The sequence below is a fragment of the Zootoca vivipara genome, chromosome 11, assembly GCF_963506605.1.
Source record: "Zootoca vivipara chromosome 11, rZooViv1.1, whole genome shotgun sequence".
Lineage (NCBI taxonomy): Eukaryota > Metazoa > Chordata > Lepidosauria > Squamata > Lacertidae > Zootoca > Zootoca vivipara.
The window spans coordinates 50,423,510-50,445,836 of NC_083286.1; the positions used below are offsets into that span (position 1 = coordinate 50,423,510).

The 22,327-nt window shown below is 41.1% G+C and overlaps 1 protein-coding gene across 4 annotated transcripts in view; it reads right to left on the reverse strand.

Annotated features, from left to right (window-relative positions):
* The window catches only part of WDR7 (WD repeat domain 7), a 206,361-nt gene that overhangs the window by 77,783 nt on the left and 106,251 nt on the right, over positions 1 to 22,327 (reverse strand). For all 4 annotated transcript variants that reach the window (XM_060280352.1, XM_060280350.1, XM_060280351.1 and 1 more), the window contains one exon: positions 7,805 to 8,026. In XM_060280352.1, coding sequence (XP_060136335.1) covers positions 7,805 to 8,026 — 222 coding nt within the window. The remainder of the gene's footprint in view (positions 1 to 7,804; positions 8,027 to 22,327) is intronic.

Genomic DNA, 22,327 nt, shown 5'->3' on the forward strand with positions numbered 1-22,327 from the left:
TGTTTTCATTTGAGAATGTTGGAGGATATGCGAGTGCCGTTTTTTAGCTTTGAGAAAGCAAACACTCAAACAGGGCATTACATCTTTGGATCTGTCTCTTCTCCCTGGCCATCTGAAATTGTTGGGAAACGCTCTGCCCAAGGTATCACCACTAAAGCAGATCAAGACATTCAGAGAGGAACAGGCCTCTTTCAGCAAAGACCCCGAGGCTTTGAAACAAGCCTGCCAGATGAGGCTCACTATTGTACTTCATTGTTTGACATACTATCATTTTTTTTTATATAAAAAAAGTTATATCTGCCAGAGTTTGTAAATAAAGCTGGGTTTTTTAAAAAAGAAAAAAGAGTTAGAGCGATAAAAACGAATATTCTGCCAATCAGTTCTGCCAAGAATTTTCATGGTTTTCAAAAACATGTTCCCAAATGTCTACCTGTGAACCTTTGAGTGATCCATATACATTTTTAGATAAAAACAGAGGTCAGCGTCAGTGGGATATCTCAATCACAGATGCTAAAAAGAAAATAATTCCAGATTCATTTATTTTTTAAGAAAGAAATGCATTTGATCTCGGTAGATGGGAAATCAAGATATTCAGCAATTTAAGGCTAGCGACGAAGCACATTGATATAATGCTGCTGACCTAGACGGAGTGGGAATGAACACAGCTGCTTCATCAATAGTTCTACATGACAGCAATGGGAGGGCTCCACGTGTAAGTTGGCAGCAATCAACTTGTGTGTGTCATCTTTTATAGCATTAAGGTGCACATGGTTCCTTCAGACCTGTGGATGCCTTAATCAAATATACAAGGATGCAGAAAGCAGCAGCATCACTCTCTAGGCAGGGCTGGGAGAACAAGACATGTGCGCATTTATGCTATACAGGCAGTAAAATGCATTTAAATCAGCCCAATCGCTAATAAAATTGCCCACAAAGAAAGAGAAAAGAATTAGAACAACGGGTTTGCCAATCTTCTCCGTCTAACTCTGGCCTAGTTAAACTGACCTAACAATGCTATTTTTCTTCCTCTCAAAATCTGCAGTGGGTGAATCAAATGTGAAAGCAAGATCAATTCCGTTCCAAGACAGTAAATGAGCTTTAGCTCAGTCTTGTTTCAATTTATGGAGAGAATCCAACCATACCAGCTTTAAGTGTATTCTTAGCCCAGCTATGAAACTATATTAAAGTGCTATGGAAACAGTAAGCAATTGTTATTTTCCACCCATATTTGTTTATAATCTAGAAGTGCGCGACGAAAATAACTGTGACGCTTCCCCCCCCCCAAGCATGCATCAGATTTTATATCTGCATTTCTAGTTAAAATTAATTTCACAGGGCTATTAAAATGGTCATTTACCTCAATATTTAAAACAGTATATAATTAGCAGCAAAACCTGATAGCCTGTTAAAAAGCAGGAATGTAGCATTTAACATTTCCCCATGTGAATATTAACTTCAGTGTGCTGTAATTATCTTACCGTGTCAAATTAATATAAATGTTTATACTGTAAGTTACAAGCTGAAAAAAAATGGACCACTGAAATAAAGAAATTAACTACTATTAACTTCAGCAGAAGATGAACTGTACCACTCATATTTAATACCTACCAACCATATCTTACATGGAAACTAACACGTCTGAATCCTAAACCAGTTCTGTTCTCAATGCTATCGCACTTACAAGAAGAAACTCATATTCAGCAAGCAATGTTGTTAGCATCTGTCTGTCTCAAGAGACAATGGAGTGCACCTCTGAGGGTGAAGTCAAACCAATGTGTTGTTGTTGTTTAGTCGTGTCCGACTCTTCGTGACCCCATGGACCAGAGCACGCCAGGCACTCCTGTCTTCCACTGCCTCCCGCAGTTTGGTCAGACTCATGTTCGTAGCTTCGAGAACACTGTCCAACCATCTCATCCTCTGTTGTCCCCTTCTCCTTGTGCCCTCAATCTTTCCCAACATCAGGGTCTTTTCCAGGGAGTCTTCTCTTCTCATGAGGTGGCCAAAGTATTGGAGCCTCAGCTTCAGGATCTGTCCTTCCAGTGAGCACTCAGGGCTGATTTCCTTCAGAATGGATAGTTTTGATCTTTTTGCAGTCCATGGGACTCTCAAGAGTCTCCTCCAGCACCATAATTCAAAAGCATCAATTCTTCGGTGATCAGCCTTCTTTATGGTCCAGCTCTCACTTCCATACATCACTACTGGGAAAACCCTAGCTTTAACTATACGGACCTTTGTTGGCAAGGTGATGTCTCTGCCTTTTAAGATGCTGTCTAGATTCTGCTTCATTGACTACACAAAAGCATTTGACTGTGTCAACCACAGCAAACTATGGCAAGTTCTTAAAGAAATGGGAGTGTCTGATCACCTCATCTGTCTCCTGAGAAATCTCCCTGTGGGACAAGAAACTACAGTTAGAACTGGATATGGAGTAACTGATTTGTTCAAAATTGGGAAAGGAGGACGACAAGGCTGTATATTGTCTCCCTGCTTATTTAACTTATATGCAGAATTCATCATGCGAAAGGCTGAACTGGATGAATCCCAAGCCGGAATTAAGATTGGTGGAAGAAATATCAACAACCTCAGATATGCTGATGACACAACCTTGATGGCAGAAAGTGAGGAGGAATTAAAGAACCTTTTAATGAGGGTGAAAGAGGAGGAGAGCGCAAAATATGGTCTGAAGCTCAACATCAAAAAAACTAAGATCATGGCCACTGGTCCCATCACCTCCTGGCAAATAGAAGGGGAAGAAATGGAGGCAGTGAGAGATTTTACTTTCTTGGGCTCCATGATCACTGCAGATGGTGACAGCAGTCACGAAATAAAAAGACACCTGCTTCTTGGGAGAAAAGCAATGACAAACCAATGTGTTACTAGCACCCAAGTGACCTCCCCGAGACGCAAGCCTGGGCAGTGTGTATGGAAGTCCTGGGCTGCCCAGATGACAAGACCTCCCTCTCGGCCTTGCCAAAAGCAGAGCAATGTTTTGGGCACCAGCTTGGCTGCAGGAGTTGCCGAAAGGAGGCGTTCAAGGCGTCGTCCAACCGTCTTAGGGACTCCACTCAGGATTTGTGAGTCGGGTTTACTCCTTAGCCTTTTCTTCTCCCAAAGATATCCCAAAAGGCAGTGGAGGTTTAGGATCAGAGTTTTCCATCTCCTAGAGAGCCTACCTTCCCAGGTTGACAATCTCCATCTGCCCCTCACTTCCCTCCTCAGCACGTGCAGAAGGCAAACCTTTAAAATGGCTCAAATGCAGTTGCTTTGAACACAGTAGACAATGCTTATGCCCATGGTGTTGGGGAACCTGGTTAGAATGGAAACACTGTTGGAGCATGCTCCTGTCAGTACAGCAAGCTCCCTTGAGGGAACACATCTAATTAGTTTCAAAGGTGACATTGAATGCGGGACCAGGCACAATGACAAACAGGGGATCACTTCACAAAGTGGAACTACTGTTTGGAATCACCCATCTACACCATAACTTGTAATTGTGGAAACACATGATGTAGAGCCATCACTTCATACACTTGTCACCAACGCTACCCTAGCAGTCAACGTTGTGGATCTCCCTTGCATATATCTTGGGCTCCGTATGGCTCTATTCAATTTGCAAGAGTCCAGTCCCTGATGTATGATGGTGTCAATTCCAAATTCTCTTTTAATCTGCCTTGGTTCCTGTCTTCTCAGTGCTTGTGGAGTATCTGGCTGTGATTGGGAAATGTATGAGGAGGGCAAGTTGATTGGGGCTTAATGCAGACAGGCCTTTCCCACTGCTCAGAGACACCGCAAAGCTTTCATTGGGGCTTGGTCAGTTACCAGGGTTAAACATTTAATGGGCATGCCTGATTTGTTGCGTCTGTTGTGTTTTAAACTGCATTACATGTGACTCAGGCATGTTGGAAATGAACAACACATTTGGAAAAAGCTCAACATCCACACTGCCCGATAATAAATGTTGAGACATGACACTGACTGAGTTGAAGTGCAAAATGCTCATCATTAATAGGTATATTGATGGCACATGGTTGGAAAAATACACTGCTTTAATGACCGAACAGAGTATTTTCATATTCAGGACAGAAGAGTCATTCAGATTTATCAGCCCATTAACTTTATAAACATAGCATTAGCTGCTGCTTAGGTGTGATGTGGTGAATCTGTAATGAGAAATTCTTTACGTGGCATTTTATAATTAAATATCTCATGAACCATTTGTAAGGTCAACAGAGATTAATGTGAGATGTCAGGCAAGGTCACTGTGTGAATTCCTAAAGAATCACATCCTTCCTTACAGAGCAGAAATATCACAATTAATTGGCATTAAAAACAACAGTAGGCAAGCATGTGATAAGAGTTTTACATCTTATCATAGTAAATCAATGATACTTATCAAAATGAGCTACTTTCTAATTGTTATTGCAATTTAAACTGCTGGAGGGACAACACACAGTTCGGCTGCAGACTCTTCCCCCCCTGCTCTTTTAGATCAGGCATCCTTCAACTTTATCATTCTAAGGTTGTGTTTTTCCACAATATTTGTGTTTATTACATATTGTTCCTCCTCCTAAGAGCTTAAAGTGGTTTACATTTGGTCCTTGGGAGAGAGGACCAACACAATGGAAGAGCTCATGCTTGGGGAGCGGGGTTCTACATGAGATCCTGGAGAGATGCTGCTGTTCAAAACAGGCAATACTGAGTTAGGTGGATCGATGATATGACTCCAGCTTCAGATGTTCTGAAATGATCTCCCAGTGTGGCCAGACTGGCAGAGAGAGGGGTCATCAAAGGAGAAAATAGGTGATGCCAGAGACCTCACCCTGACGAAAGGTGGGGCATTAAGCATCATACAAGAAGGGGGGTGGAGTCCCTCCCCCAGTGAGTTAGCAAAAGACAATATCAGAGTTGGGGGGGGGAGGAGGTTGCCAGGGGACGTGATACAGAGGACTTCTTGAACCTTCAAGAGAATGTCTCCTCAAAATCAGCGTTCAACACCTACCACCTTCTTGAAATTCCACCACCTGAGGTGTTTGTGATGCTAAAACCTCTCTGAAGAGGTCATACTGCCTTCTTCAGGCTCTGAAGACTTCAGCTAAGCTTCTAAAACAGGCAGGGGCCCTTTATGAGTAGAGGCTCTACACCCCAGGGGCAGGGCTAGCTGCTAATCTTGCTGTTCATTCTGGGTTTCCTGGCTGCTGAAGTAACCCCATAGCCTGCACCCTTTTTCACCTTTTGTTTTGCCTGACCTCACCTATCTGGACCTACTTTGTCTACTTAGCCTTTCTGGAATTTCATCTCTGCTTGACCAGACCTTGTTTATTGGATCCTGACCTGGAGCAATGGTGTGTCTCCTTTCGTCCCTGGACTTTGTGTCTATTACATGTGCCCGCTCAGGCTAGATGTTCACAATAATCTAAATCAGCACTTAAGACAATCTTAGTATTGAAATTCACATGACAGTTCATAGAGAAGTATACCACATGTTTTCTTCACTGCACATTCCAAGGACAGATCTCTGTAGTTTGCCAAACAACTAAGTCAACACGAAGCCAATTGTATGAGGGATCCCTTCACATGACTTGGTTGTATACACGTGGCAAAAGAAAAGCAACCCGATTTTAAAAGGTGGGGTGGGGAGGAAAGGTCACCCGAATCCTCCTTTAATTAATTCTTCAAACAGGGACTAATCACTACAGGTTTTTTTTTTTTTAACGTCAAGCAATTATGAAGGCTAGTTCAGAATGACAACCCATCTTCTGAATTCTTAGCAGTACTCAGGGATAAGAATAAGCATTCAAGTACAGTATTTATGGTTTGTGTGCTGAAACTCGTTTACAGAATGAACATGGTCTACTTCAAGTATTATCCAAAGTTCACATGAGATAAGGGGCAGCCAATATTTTCAGTCCCAAAGGGACTTGCGGTATCATATATTTGCAGTTGTGTTAGAGAGAAAGAGAACTTCTGCTCCTCCTTATGAGGGAGCAGCACTCGAGGGAAAAGGCAAAGGGGTCAACAAATGTGATTATAGACAGACAACACTCAGTCTCTCAGAGAACTACAATTAATGATAAGTAACCTCACTCTGTCAAGATGTTCTTTGTGCATTTCCATTGTGGAGGAAGAACCTGGATGACAGTGTGTAAACCTCAACAAAACAGACTGTTGGCTCTTATGATAGGCCTGCCCCAGAAAATAAGTATGGAATTGCAGGAGGTGAAATGCAAATCTCTGAATTAAACCTCTACTGCCTCTTTTTTTCCAGCAGTGGAGACCTTTTTTGGGTGCTAATGGTGAAATCAAGGTTCTAATTTTGCAATGAAAGCACGTTAAGATAACTGGTGTTCAGATACAAAACGTAAAATAAAGTAAAATAATTTTTTTTTCCAAGAGGCCAGGCCATATATTATATTTTTGAAAACCATAACAGTTATGATTATAAGTTATGATTCCCACTTCAGATTTTTAAAAATATTAATATTCATGGGATGAATGTGAGAGTGCACAGAATATGATGACAAAGCAGAGTGAAGACTTTCCAGTGAAACAGCCTTTATAAACAGTTGTTCCCATCCTACCTTTCACCTTTACTTATTGACAATGGGAAGAAGGGAGGTGTGGCAGTCATGGGTACAGTGTGGCCCATACAAAGAACACAGCAGGATTAGAATTGCAATGCTGGATTTAAACTCAGCTAAGTGGTGTCTGCATTAAGAATTAAGCATGAGACAAAGGTATATCTGGAAAGAAAGTATACCCAAGACCCGAGAGCACTCAGCCTTATTAGATTCAATGCAATGAAAGAGTATTACTGTAACCTCTAGGAATTCATCCAAGGCCACTGGTTTGTGGAACCCTTCTGGTAATCACCTACAATATTCATAAACTAGGGGAATAAAAAAAATGAGTAACTTCTCTGAGGTTTGGATGGCCACCCAAGGCATTTGTGAATAATTAACTTTACATTTCAGTTTTGCTATTAAGATATCGCTAGTAAAGAAAAGTGGGATTGTAATTTTTTGATCCAGCTCCCCCCCCCCCAAGGATAAAAGGAGCAAAGTGAGAGCTGCAGAAAAAGGACACGAAAAAATTGCTGCAAAAAAAGGACATGAAAGCATTCCATGAAAACATGGGAGGGGTAAATGAACAAAAGGAGGGATAGTCCAGAAAAGACAGTGCTGCCTGAGCTAATGGCGACAAACTAGGGACAAATTTAGGTGGGGGGGGGGACTTGTTGCTGTTGTTTTTAAGGCATTTTAGAGTGGTCTTCCTGGATCAGTTCTAAGAGTACTAAGAGCATGTGAATAGATCCTGTGTTTGGGTAGCAACAGCTCCCAGATATGCACACACATATATATGAGGCTATGATCATTAAACCGTGTCTTAGACCTGTGGCCCTTCAGAACCCTTGGAAGTTCCTTGGGATGAAATAGTTTTAAAATCAAAAGCTTCCGTTTTGGATTTTGTCCTCTGGTGCATGAAGGAGGAGAGGGGTGGTGGAGTGTGTGTGAACCAGTGGCTCTCTGCATCTTGGTTCTCATGGCAGGAAGCCAGGCTTTCCCATTGTTACTGAAATGGGCCACATAACAGAATATAATAGCACTACACCAGTGTTTCTCAACCAGTGTGCCTCCAGATGTTTTGGGACTACAACTCCCATCATCCCTAGCTAGCAAGAGCAGTGGTCAGGAATGATGGGAGTTGTAGTCCCAAAACATCTGGAGGCACACTGGTTGAGAAACACTGCACTACACATTTCGCTATACAGCTTGCGTCAAGGGGGAGTGGACAGAGAGAAACTTACAAGTATGCCTCGCCAAAGAATAGTTGGATCCAGCACTCGTTGAACCAAACCCTTCGGGAATTTGGCTAGAGCTGCGCGGCCTGGTCAGCAACTTCGGAGGTTCAATTTCTGCTCCAAACTCTGCCCCAATTACTCCTAGCAGAACTATAGCAGTAGCTTGCTTTCGCCTCTCTTCGTACGACATAGTTATTTTTTTCATTTGCGGAAATCCAGACAGGGGGCCTGAAAAACAACACAAAAAGCATTAGGACACGTGGTTCATAAACTGTTCTAACTCCAGCAACTCTGGTGGTCCTTTCACTGTGCAAGGAATTTAAATACACGGCTTTTGACTCCTTTTACTATTCATTTTTTTTAAAAAAAGTGGTGTAGTAGTCACTGCCTTGTTCTCCTAAAACTTGCTGTGCAACCAATGAAACACATGGTATAGGTCTTTCTCTATGGTGGTGCTCCAACAGTTGTCTTAAGGTGATATATAATAAAAAAACAATTGAAAACATTTTTTTAAAAAAACAGAAAATACATTTGAAACAAGACTGAAACCATACAAAATAGCAAAGACTTATTTACCTACCTGGCAAAACATGTCGGAACAAAAATATCCTCAACTGTTTCTGGAAGCTGCAGATAGTGGACATCTCTCATATGCTAACAGGAATCCTAATCCAGTATGCAACAGTTAGACTGGTGTCTGGGAGTGGCAGCCAGGACCATATAAACACTGGTCCTAAAGGATCTACATTGGCTCCCAGTATGTTTCCAAGCACAGTTCAAAGTGTTGGTGCTGACCTTCAAAGCCCTAAACCAGGCATCCCCAAACTTTGGCCCTCCAGATGTTTTTGGCCTACAACTCCCATGATCCCTAGCTAACAGGACCAGTGGTTGGGAAAGATGGGAATTGTAGTCCAAAACATCTGGAGGGCCAAAGTTTGGGGGTGCCTGCCCTAAACGGCCTCGGCATTGTATACCTGAAGGAACGTCTCCATCGATCAGCCCAGACACTGAGTTCCAGCTCCAAAGGCCTTTTGGTGGTTTCCTCACTGTGAGAAGTGAATTTACAGGGAACCAGGCAAAGGGCCTTTTTGCTAGTGGTGCCCACCTGTGGAACACCCTCCCATCAGAGTCAAGAAGATAAATACGGTAACTATATGACTTTTTGAAGACATCTGAAGGCAGCCATGTATAGGGAATATTTAAATGTATTGTGTTTTATTGTACGGTACATAATAAATTCTTCATCATCATCATCATCATCACCACCACCACCACCACCACTATCTTGCCCCAGTCACTCTGGGTGGCTCCCAACAAAATATTAAAAACGTTTCCCTGGGCAGAGCTGCCTTCAGATGTCTTCGAAAAGCCAAATAGTTGTTTCACCAAATGAAGTATATGGATTTGGTGTCTGAAGGTATCTGAAGAAGCGTGCATGCATACGAAAGCTCATACCAATGACAAACTTAGTTGGTCTCTAAAGTGCTACTGGAAGGATTTTTTTATTTTGTTTCGACTACGGCAGACCAACATGGCTACCTACCTGTAACTAGATATATGGATTTATGTTTTCCCGCACTCTGTTATGGCAGCACATTATAAATGCTGGGAGGCATTTATATCAAGAAAGGCTAGACAGTTGCCCAACTGGAAAAGTTCCCTCTCCCTTGCATTAAGTTTCACTGGCCTAGGGGTCAAGGTCACAGAAGGGTTGGAACACGCAATCCCTTGCTGCCTTAAAACACTTACTTTACATGGCTTCTGGGTCTTACTGTAAGTCAAAGATGCAGACCCTAAAGCAGTTTACATTAGTGGATGAAATAATGCAAGAATGCAGTAGGCAAAGGAATAGGAACAACACAGCAATACTAGCAGGCTATCTGAACTGTCTGCACCCCAGGTGGTCTTTATAAGAACTGTAACTTTAAGAAAGGATGTTCTAAGCTTGTTCTTCCCTCTTCTACCTCCCCATAACTTTTTCCTCCTGTTTCATGCCATTTAGGCTGTACACCAGAAGGCAGGTAATGTACTGGTTTTTGTATGCTGCTTTGGGAGCCTTTTCAGCTAAAGAGAAAGATGAGAGATGCCTTAAAGAAATAACACATAATTATAAGCATGCAGGGCTGCATTTACAAAACTTAAAAATTAATGGAAAAGTCCACTGATTTTAATGGGTCCACTTGTGACTATGGCTTGCATATCAACCATTGCTTCAACTGCATTTTGAGATATAGTTATGACTTCTTCAATGTACCAGGAAACAGACTTGTGTATATTAGAGTCAATGTAGTAAAAGTCTCACCCTTCCCTGCTACACTGTGATGTTAAATCTCTTCTGAGAGAAGTCAGAGGAGACCACTTGGTACTCACAGACAGAATTACAAGGTCTGGGGATTAACAAAGTGAGAATTAATAATAGTAATAATAAAGCTTTGTGACTGTATGCCAAACTGCAGCAAATGAATTCTCTCGCTCTCTTTTCCTTTTAAAAGAAAAGGAAAAAAGAGCATTGGAACCTCTGTTAAGAAATCCGATTCCCAGTTCAGCTCTAGCTCTGATAGTTTTACACCCAAAGGAGTGGGTGGGGGGTGATCTTTAACAATGAGAAGGAAAGGAGCTTTAAAAAAAAAATCAATAGTCACCTTGTATGGAAAAAGAAAGATGAAAATGGACTCCACGCTAAGTGATACGTAACCATTTTAATCACCTGCAATTTGTATATATAATCACTACCGTTAAACGCAACACAAACCGCAACCGGGGTCTGCCTAGGCAGATCCATTTTTTAATTCGCTTCACTCAGAGCACAATGATCTGGAAGGAAACCACCACGTTCCCCCTCCCTTCCCGCCCCCCCGCCCCCCACCCCAAGAAGCATGCTCCATAACAATAGTTCAAAGGAAAGCTCCATTCTGCAGTTGCACTGATTGTTCTGTCAGCTGACCTCTGCAGAAGGGAATTGCTAACCGCTGCCGAGCTCCTTAGCTGACAAATGAATGATCGCAGCTCCATCTATTTTCACTATGGCTGCCTCTAGCCCAGGTGCTCAGACAGAGAGCCCGGTGTGACATCTTAGATCAAGATGAATTGGCACAAACTCCTGATCCAAGATTGTTTTATACCATTTAATTTAGTTTCTTCCCCTGCTCGGATGAGCACAGCTCTGGTTATGGATTTCTATTCTAATGTACTGAAGCAAGCACTGAAAGAAGCCAATGAAGCAGATGCTGGAGCTGGGGGACTGCAGGGATACTGATCAATAGGCAAGGCATTGACCCCAACCACTCAGCCTCTGCAATGGCCACTGTTTAAAGAAAAGAATTGTGTTGGGGGGGGGGAGAGAGAAAGCCCCACACATGTGCTGCTTCCAGTAGGAAATTAAACAACAGGGGCACTTGGCACAAACTCCCCCCCCCCCTCAAAAAACAAAAAGGGAGAGAGGAGCCCCCTTGCTGGCTCTTCCTTTTGTTTGATTAAAGCAAGCTCAAGTTAACCCTTCGTTTTATCGGGATTCATTTAGGACCAAATGCTTCTTTATGGCGAGTCGAGCTTTAGTAAGCCAACCCTATTTTAAAACCTCAAGAAGCAAAGGGGAAACATATCAACGTGTTGACTGCCTTTCCCAGTTCTGCTCTACGGATGTGTTTCTTTCACAAGAAGCGCCCGCCTGAAAGCACTTTGAGGCTTCCGACCCCCTTTCAAGAGATTTCAACGTTCTGCAGCCAGGCTTAAAAGCTGCAAGCCTTTTAGTGCCAGAAAGAGCAGCGGAAGTGGATTGGGACCAGAAAGAGCAGTGGAAGTGGATTGGGACAAAGAGTTTGGGGAAACTAATTAGCGGCTCGATTTACGTAAACCGAGATATGTTCACTAGAGGACACAAGCTGACATTTTGTTCTGTGTAAGAGATTTAGGTGTGAAACTGGTCTTTTGAGTTATTAGGAGGAACATGCAATTAATGGCAACCCTTCCCAACAAATAAACTGACAGCCAAATGGGAGATTTTAAAATGAAATAATGTCTATAAAAGTTGTCCTCGCTACAAGTTTCATTTGTCTCGTGAAAATTTGGTATTTTCTCACAGTGATGTGCCTCCATTTAATCATGCTAAAGGGTGACACAGAGATCCATTTTCTTGACAGGACGGTTGATCACCCTATCACGGTGAGAAAATTAATAACCTCAAATAGCCCTATGAGGGGGGGGGGGAGAAGCTACGCTGGGGAAGAAGGAAGGTTTCTGCATTTAAGTTGTAGAGATAGCACACTTTCTATGCACTAAGTAAATGGAAGTGACAGATTTCTTCATTATTTGCAAAACGGACATTTTGACTCCACATTTACAAACGTTTCCATGCACACTGACCGAGTACAAAAACCAAAAAAGACAACAACCCTACAGGTCGACAACTGTAGCTGTATATTTGTCATCCCTAATCTGTTTAAATAAAATATAGGTTAAAAAAAATCTGAAAAAAGTTTAAGCTGTTTAAAAGGTTGCAAGATATTGATTACTTCATTTAAAAAGCAGTCAGGGAGTGCAACCAAGAGGTCAGGATAAATTTAGCAGTTTGAAGCACTTTACTAAATAACTCTAAAGATCATGTTAATTGGCTTTGCACAGTCCTAGTGTAAAATTAATTTTATCCTATCTTACAATAAAAGGATTAAAAGACATATTAAGTTCTACAGGTTTAACTGGAACAGGAATCAATGGATTTGAATTAAGGCTAAAGGCTATTTTATGGGAGATGGACTACCCCCAGATACTTTATATCGGCTATTAGGCACATGACGGTACTCTTTTATTGTATTAGGTATTAAAAACTCGGAGGGGTAAATGCCATACCAATTTATTATTATAGAAATATGTCTTGGAATTCTGAGCAGGTGAGTTCTTTGCTTCCAGTCCACAGAATTTACTGATCCTCTGACCCTTTCATACCCCATGACACAACTGCATCCCTTACAGTGGTGTCCAAAGTTTTTTCAAAGAGGGCCAGATTTGATGAAGTGAAGGGCCGTGAGGGCTGACCAAAGAGCCAACCAAAAGTTGTTGACCTTTTTTTAGGATTGAAGTTGTTGAGCGTTTTTATGATTTTACTCCAAAATTCTTGAGCTTTTTAAGGATTGAAGTTACTGTGCTTTTGTTAGGGTTGACGTTCTTGAGCTTTTTTAAAAGGATTTTACCCCAGGAAATAAACTGCCACTGGGGCCGGATTAAACCAACTGGCAGGCCAGATTAGGCCCCCAAAACGGACTTTGGACATGCGCCTGCCTTAAGAGATAAACCAGCCATATTATTCATGCTCTGATAACATCTTGTTTGGACTACTGTAATGCCTCATATATAGGGCTGCCTATAAGGTGTGCTGAACAATGGAAAGCCCGTTCTAGAGAGGCTCATTTGGCACCACTTAAGTTCTGCCGTAAAGACCATTTGCCCAGTTGACTAGTGTTTTGTCTTTTTACTCTCCTGACTTTGGCTTTACGCAGCTGCCATTGCTTGATATGCTTTACTGTTTCAGCATTTTATTCTTTGCTGTCTGGTGGTTTTAAGCGATGGTTCTTAACAGTCAACCAAGTTGGGAACACTCTGGATATTCTCTCTACAATTTAATCCTAGTTAATTTATTTGGTTTCTTCCTATTCCTTGCAAAACTGAATGGACTTTCTGCTGGACCCCACATCTCTGTAAATTGGGGTCAATGCAAGTTTCAGTCCTTCAGAAAAAATCCTTCTTCAGTCTCGATCACTGTTGAACTAGGAACTATGAGACGAGGCGCTAAATGCAGAAAAGCTCGTCAGTGATGCGGTACATTAACTGTAATATTCAGGCATTGCTATTTGTCCTTTAATTATTCATGTAGATATGGCACCATCTACTGATCTGAGCTATTGGAAGTTTACTGTGTTGTCATCTGTGAGGTGTTAAAATTCCCGTTGTGCCACTTTTGAGGCAGAACTACACTTGGCCATCAGCTATATGTGCCTTGAATGAAGAGCACCAAACAGTACTTATAAAAATTTCAAATGCACCTCAGGATGTGCAAAACATTGATTGCAACTATGCCTCTCTTTCCCTGCCTCTCTCTCTCACTCTCCGGCACAAACATTTCTGCTTTGCTGCATATCCCGTATTCCACCCACAAAATCTCTTCTGTTGATATTAACTGCCTTAACATATTATATTTCTTCAAGAATTTCCACATGAGCTCAAAGAACTGACACAGTGCATCAAATGTTGAACACAGTGAAGACTGTTATGCAGTTTAGACTGTGAAGAAATTAAGCAGTAATGAACTTCCGTTTATTTAAAACATGAAATCCCATGAGTTCTGATCCAATCACAGAACTTCCAGGGTGGCTCACAGAGCAATGTAAGAGCACAAACGGCAAAAGAGAAAAGCAGCAATTAAAACGAAACGAAAGAAATAGAGCAACAAGCAATTTAAGGGGAATGACTTGGTAAAAAGAATAATACTACCTTAACGTTTATCCAGCACATGTGTATGTACACACTCCTGACAACAACCTTGTAAGGTAGTTGAGTATTATTGTCATCATCATCTTGTCATTCTTGTTGGCATCCATCTGTCTCAAGAGACAATGGAGTGCACCTCTGAGGGTGAAGTTAGCAGCAACTAAGTGACCTCCCTATTGTGCAAGCCTGGAAAGTGTTTGTGGCGGTCCTGGGCTGCCTAGATAACAAGACCTCCCTCTTGGCCTTGCTGAAATGGTCAAAAGGAAAACAGAGCAATACGTTTGTCATCAGCTGGGCTGCAGGAGTTTCTGGAAGGAGGCATACAAGGTACCATCCTAGGGACTTTACTCCGGATTTGTGTAGGGTTTACTCCTTAATGTCTTCTTCTGCTGAAGATGTCCTGCAAGGCAGCGGAGGTTTCGGATCAGAGTTTTCCTTTTCCTAGATATGCACTAAATGTCTTACTGCATTCAATGAAATTTGCTGGAGTTCGCCCTTTACTGGAGTATTTTGATTAGCATCGTGTCTGATCACCATCAGACTACAAACTTTAAGCTGAGCTGACAGCAAGCAGACGTCCCTTCTCGAACTTTATGGGGCTTAAAAATATTATTCATTCTGTACCTTCTTGGCCCCTAAACAGTTTCCCTGGGCACGTATTGTCCTGTCCGTAAGCCTTGACTACAAAAGCTGTCGACTTCCCAACTGGGCATAATGAATCTCCCACATCAGAAGTTGCAATGTTCACAAGGATTCCATGTGAGTGTTGGAGTGAATAGCTAGAAGGGGCTAACAAGAAATTGGTAGCTAATTTTAATACAATTCACACACAAAAATTAAGAAAAATACCATAAATTATATATGTATTATTCTTATAGCACTAAAGATGTGTGAGCTTTTATAAAGCATCAAACTGGCAAGTGCCCAAGGAATTTACAGTCTAAAATTCAACATAGGGGAAACAACGGAAAACGGGGGAGAATATGCACAGGTTACAGTAATCTGCAGGGTTACAGTTTAGTAGGGAATGTAGACTCAAAGGCTGGGCTAAATATTAAGTAAATTATCATAGCTGGCAGAAAGGATTGTAATGTTTTTACTTTCCCCTTTAATATGAAATTTTAAATTTTTGTGTAATTCGCACAGAGATCTTGGGATGGAGCAGAATATGCAACAGATAAATATGGGATTAAAACCATTGGCTCTTGGATCCAGTCAAAGAACAGTTGACCTCATCTGTTCCTTTTAATCACAGCACACAACACAGCGCTGCCTTGCTTTAAACAAAGTGCAACATTCAAAGCTAAAAATTTGCTTCCATTTTTCAAGCAGCTGGAACCAAATGTTTTCATAGTAGCTTACGAGTAATCGCAAGGATTAAGGTGCTGATTTTCTGCTGCATAGTTGGTGCTATTCTAAGCCAATGGCGTGTTTAAATCCACACCAATGAAATCAATAGAGCACTGTTCTCTTCAAGGTGAGACCAAATAAACCTGTCTGAAGCTCTGAGAAATAGGCTTTGCAGCACACTTTGAGTGCTAAGTGCCTTTCAGTCCAGAGATCTGTCATTAAATAATCATTAGCCATCATTCATTCTTCCTAAAAAGCTTAACATCTAAACTTGTTCAGCATCCACTAAAGTATTAGTACAGACTACCAAGTATTCATTAGCTCGTGGGGATGTGGATACACTTAACTTTAACAATGTACTGACATGCTATGGCACAAAGTGGAACAAGAGAGCCTAGTGCACAATGCTCCTCGTTTATTGCTTTCAAGTTCCTTCAAATTGCTGTCATTACATGGAAGGGTTAAAAGAGCCAGCAAGCTTCCCCCCCCCTTTTCCCTTCCTTCCTTTATTTTTATTTTTTTTGCTCACAGACATTCTTGTCAAGTTATAAAACTGAAAGTACATCTATGGCTTTGCCATTTCACATCCTGCCTTATGGAGCTGGAGGTTGTTTTCCCCCCAAAGCTTTCCCGGTCAGGGTTTTTCATTCATCTTTGGTGACGGGAGCAACATTGTCATAATTAATTAACATTTATCCACACTGCTGTAATGGCAGTCACCTGTGTCATGTCCCTTGCCGTGGGAGCACACTTCTACACCTCTGGAAATTCATTGTAATTCACAAAAAAATAATCTAAACATACTTCCGTTCCTAATTTCAATATATTGCGATTGCGGGATCCAGTCTTTGCATGATACAGTGAACTCGACCAACATATAAATGTTATTGACACCATTACAGCCAATGCAGACAGCAGGCTTCTTATTCATTTTCGAAGGGACATACCTAATCATTTTATTATGCATAAGTGATAAAGTATTCACTTTTGAAAAGAAACATAACATAACTACTTGCTGGCCATACACAGCATCATAGCTAGCTACTGTAGATTTAAATGTGCCTAAATCTGTACAACAGCATCAGACGGCTGGGTAATAGGGAATTTATATAGCTTTCTATCATTCTTGTTAGTTTATTAATGCCTATTAAAAACTGCTAAGATTTTGCAGTATTGGTTGCTGATCTGTAAGGAAAGTGTTCATTCATACTAGTAATATAAATATAAAACAGATTTGATTGTTTAATATCTTCTTCATAATATGCTAACAGGATTAAATTAATTACTATGACATGATGCAGGAAGGCTGGGGGGGAGGGGAGGAAGAGGCAGTATTAACCTCCCCCCCCCCAGCTCTGGTTGATTAAAGGGATCATCTATCAGCTCCATACAAAACTGCAGAGAATCCATTTTGTCCTGAACTATTTCTCACTGCTCTTGCTGTATGTTAAGGCAAATAGTTGCCTTCAACCATTTTAGGTTTCCCGTTCTGCAATACAGTGAAATGTTTGGTTTGCAATGTAGAAAAAAAAGTCCTCAGATCAAGAAGAATGTATCACAGGCAATCTGTGTCAGTATATACACCTTAAATATATGTGAAGCTTTGTGAAATATTAAGGGCATGAACTTAACATTTACGCAAGAAGAGAATAAAGAATTTGATTACAGCCTTAAACTCAGAAATGGTCTTCATCTTCCGTATGAGAGAGTGACTCATATTTTTGTCTCTGAACTCAACTAATTGCAAAGAATTAAAATTACATTTATGCAGTGGAACAGGACAGGTTCAGATCCACAAGCCTGCTCTGTTATTTGTTGCTTTGCTTGCTGATGCACAGGCACTGGTAAAAAAAAAAAAGTATAATAAAAGAATTGCAATTTAAAAAAAATAGTCAACCCTCCTAAAAAATAAATATTTCAAGCTCATCAGTTACCTTGCTAGATGCTGATGGCTAGCTTACAATGAGACAAAAATCAAAGTACATATGAAAATATTTTTCCAAATGACTCCTGCTTTTAAAGATATGCTAGATTACAAAAAAAACCTGATCAATAAAAGCAATTCATTCTGGAGTATCAAACCTCACTGGGCATTGGTAAAACTTCAATAAAACCAGTATTCTGGATTTTACATTTTGAAACATGATTACTATTTTATTGAAAAGTATAAGAGTAACAAACTATTTTAAATTGCAATCATTTTGAAGCCGAGTTGCAACTTATCCTGATTCTTTATGAAGAGACCAGATTCTTATTGGAAATCAATGAGAAGGCAGGTAAAATTAGATAGCCATGATTTGCCAGGAAATCAATAAGAGATAGAGCAATATCAGAAACTAAAAATGGAATGTCTTACAGAAACTGAAAATATATTTTCTCCACAATTTTTTTTAAAGATCTGGGTGTTAAAAAAATTAAATGCCACAAAATAACAAAGATCATGTAAAAATTACATTCGGTTGCCTTTTTGTCATATATATTAGAAAAAAACATTTCATGCCTCAGTTCTTTCTGTTTTCATGGAATGTCTTAAAACGATTCATTAAATCCTTTTGAAAGAAGAATTATATTACAAAAGGTTTAAACAGGATGCTATGCCAAAACAAGGGCGTGCCTACAGAGGTATTTTAACAGCACTTTTAAGAATGCTTCTATAAAAAGAAAATGGAAAAAGAGGGAATACTCAACACAGATAAGAAATGTAGCACAGCACAATTTGATCCCACAAAGCCATCAGTATCACAGAATAACAGTGGCAAAAACAGTAGCAACAGGAGGTTTAGCAGGAATAATTGCACAGATACAATTAACAAGGCTTTGGGAAGTGGAAACTTGTTAGGTATTTAGTTCCTTTCTGCTGTAATGTGCTTTGAAAGAGTTGGAAAACAGCACGATTACAGTTGACAGAATCAGTAACGCAACTTCCTGAAGGATTAGGAGGCACGGCTCAGAGCCTCATTGGTATTCCTTGAGCCTATTATTATTCAGGTGAGTTCTGAATATGTAACAAGTGCAGACACAATGCTGGATTTTCCTTCCTGCGTAATTCTGAAGCTTCAACCATTTGCAATTTTGCAGCGCATCATTCAGTAAATATTGAAACAGCTGTCTAAAACCACTGTTCTACAAAGTATGAGGCAAGTCTCGGGAAGGGAAGAGAGTGCACTGCTAGGTAAAATATGCCCACAGACAAGCAATATATAGGGGGATAAAAAAAGAGAAATATGAATATGAATTAAAATACACTAGAGCTCTGGTTTTCACATAATGCAAAGCCATGGCTCAATAGTAATTTATTTTAAACATATATATGTTGCCTTTCCATATAAAAATTCCTCCAAGACTACTTACATATTAAAATAATATTACGTTAACTGTAATGGAATAGCAGGGTCTCCCAACCTTTCTTAGCAAGGGGAAACATTTGGAAAAATGAAGAAACTGTCACGGCAATACAAAATATCCATTTTATGGAATAAAAAATGGTGACGATCACACCAACCCAAACACCTTCATTCCCTTTTATAAAGGAATAAAACACAGACAAAAAGAGGATACACCCTTCAAAAAACAACCCCTCTAAGAAAAGTCAAAACCCCTCAATTTTTGAAAATACAAACCCAGCAGGGCGTGGGGGCATTAGCAGACACTAAGGGGGTTATCTGTGGGTGCCACCCACCCACATTGGGGCGCCCCAGCTTAGGGTTATGCGTGAAACCTGCTCAGCAGCTTTTCCTAGCTACATGATACAAAACTATGGTTTGTAGCCAGTTTACAAACTTTAGTTTAACTATGGCTTTGTGTGAGATGCAAGATGGATCTCAAATATGGATGGTTTAGCCACTTCACCCCAGATGTTTCACCAAGATACAAAGACACAAGACAAGAGTAGCTGGAAAAGAAACCGAACTCTTGGGAAACAAGCCATAGTTGGATCATTTGTGGGCAGGGCCATCCCAGGTGTGTGTGTGCACATTTAAGATTCTACCAGCACTGCTTTCCTAAAGTAGCAGCAAAATAAAAATGCAAGCTGAGGTGAGAGCTAAAACAATGACAAAAGATAAATTGTGAGCAGAGGTGGAGAAACTCAACTGGGGGATTCAGAGAGTATGATTTGCTCTAGGCCCCACACTCCCTAGGGAATAGCTCTGTCTGTGGAGAAACCTATGGTTGATTCGTTAAACAAACCATGACTTGCGTTTAAGTGCTAACCTGCCCATGGTGGCATACAGATGCCACTGATGACCAATGGTTCACAGGATTAGCCTAATGCAAAATGGTCAATAACATTAGACATGTGACTGTAGAAGTATGGTTTTATGAGTCACTGTGCCGGTACAACACAGAGGGAAGCTAGGTTTGATACAAAGCTTCCCTTCTTCCAGTGGAAGGAATTTTCTTCCATTGGAGGAAGTCTCCATCTGCTAAAGAAACCACTTTGAAACCCCAAAACCTAAAAACCAATCTCTTTAGGCAACTAACAAACAGTGCATGGTGGTGTGTACACAACTAAAAAGACCATAAAAATATACAGTAAAACTATTAGAACAGTTGTAAAAGGACAAAATGAAACTAATTGTCGTATTATACAAAAAGGGCTCAGCTAAATAATCACAGAACATCAGGGCAGTGAGGGGATGGGGATGGGGGGGGGGTCATAAAAAGCATGCAACAACCATGCTTGTATGGTGAAATATTGCAATCACAGAATAATAAATAATAAATTGTTATTTATACCCCGCCCTCCCCAGTCAAAAACTGGGCTCAGGGCGGCTCACACCAACAAAACCACAATAAAACATAAAAACAATTAATTAAAATACAGATTAAAATACAGTATTAAAATTTAAAATGCAGCCTCATTTCAAGTAGTCCATAAATCCAGGCCATGAGGGAGGAAAACACAGGGGTCAGACTAAGTCCAACCCAAAGGCCAGGCAGAACAGCTCTGTCTTGCAGGCCCTGCGGAAAGATGACAAATCCCGCAGGGCCCTGGTCTCCTGGGAAAGAGCGTTCCACCAAGTTGGGGCCAATACTGAAAAGGCCCTGGCTCTAGTAGAGGCCAATCTAGCCACCTTATGGCTCGGGATCTCCAGAGTATTGTTGTTTGTGGACCTTAAGGTCCTCCGCGGGGCATACCAGGAGAGGCGGTCCCGTAGGTACGAGAAGAGTATTAAGTGAGCAACGTGCAAACTAGAAACATCTCAAGTGCAAATAGACCCAAAAAGAGGAGCACAAGTGACATGTTATAATAACATACACCGGCTCTGCCATCTTGACACTGGCACCCAAGTAGATTCACCACACTGATCCCACACATATTTAAACAAGCAAACACTCACATACGCCACGCGAGGAAGGTACTAGGAAGTGCAGTGACACTGTGAACACATTGCAAATGGGTGTTTGCCAACTGGGTATACAGGATTAGCTTGCTCTTGGGCGGAATTAGCTTTGCAGGAGCTTTGTAGAACAGATTACTCTGTTCTACGGGCTCCATAAGGACCACACCCACAATTCTATAGGTTCCACTAGAAATGCATTAGTGTGAAGCGGGAAAAAAGAAAAGAAAAACCTTCCAGCTCTCTCTCTCTGTATCCTGCTTTCTAAGTCACACAATCACTTAACTAATTTCGTACAGTTTACGTGGCATATTTGGTGTACGCTGTGCTTTAGAAACAGGGTCTAACCAAGAGGGATGTGGACAGGGGAGTTTCTGTTTCAAAGGGAGAGAATGTATAACCACAGAGATCGGCCAATGTTCATTTAAATACCACTGGTTGCCATGGCAGCACAAAACACTAAATGGTGGCGGGCTGTGCTTATCACTTTCTCCCCCTAACAGTGTGTGCATGTATAGCTTATTCTTTATGGGCAATTCTTAATACATCACATTGTATTTGACAGTTGTATTATGCAGTTCAATCTGCTAGTTTTTATTTACAATGCCTTTCTTACCTTGACATATTCCAGGGTGGAGCAGCCTAACCTTTAACCTTCTTCTACAAAAGGGGACTAATAATAATAATAGTAATAATAATAATAATAATAGTTGTTGTTGTTGTTTAGATACCACCATTTATCCAAAGATCCTAGGGCAGTGCACTAAGAACATAATTTACAAAGCTTAATAATAAAAACATAATACAGAGCACAATAATCATAATAAAATGATCATAGCAACAGTGCCCTCCCCGCATTTAACAGGTCATAGATTTAAACTTTAACAGGCCAGATTATTTAATAGCCAAAGGCCCGGGTAATGTTTTTGCCTGGTGCCTAGAGACATGTAATGATGGTGGCCAGGCAATCCTCTTTGGGCAGAACATTGCACAGATGGAGAGTCACCGCAGAAAAGGCTCACTCATGTTGGCACCCTCCGAACCTTCTCACAACTCACAAAGAGCCAATTATTTGTGTACCTGAAGGAGCGTCTCCACCCCCACCATTCAGCCCGGACACTGAGATCCAGCACCGAGGGCCTTCTGGCGGTTCCCTCGTTGCGAGAAGTGAGGTTACAGGGAACCAGACAGAGGGCCTTCTCGGTAGTGGCGCCCTTCCTGTGGAACGCCCTCCCAGCAGATGTCAGAAGACAACTGAAGGCGGCCCTGTTTAGGGAAGTTTTTAATGTTTGATGCTGTACTGTTTTTAATATTCGGTTGGAAGCTGCCCAGAGTGGCTGGGGAAACCCAGCCAGAT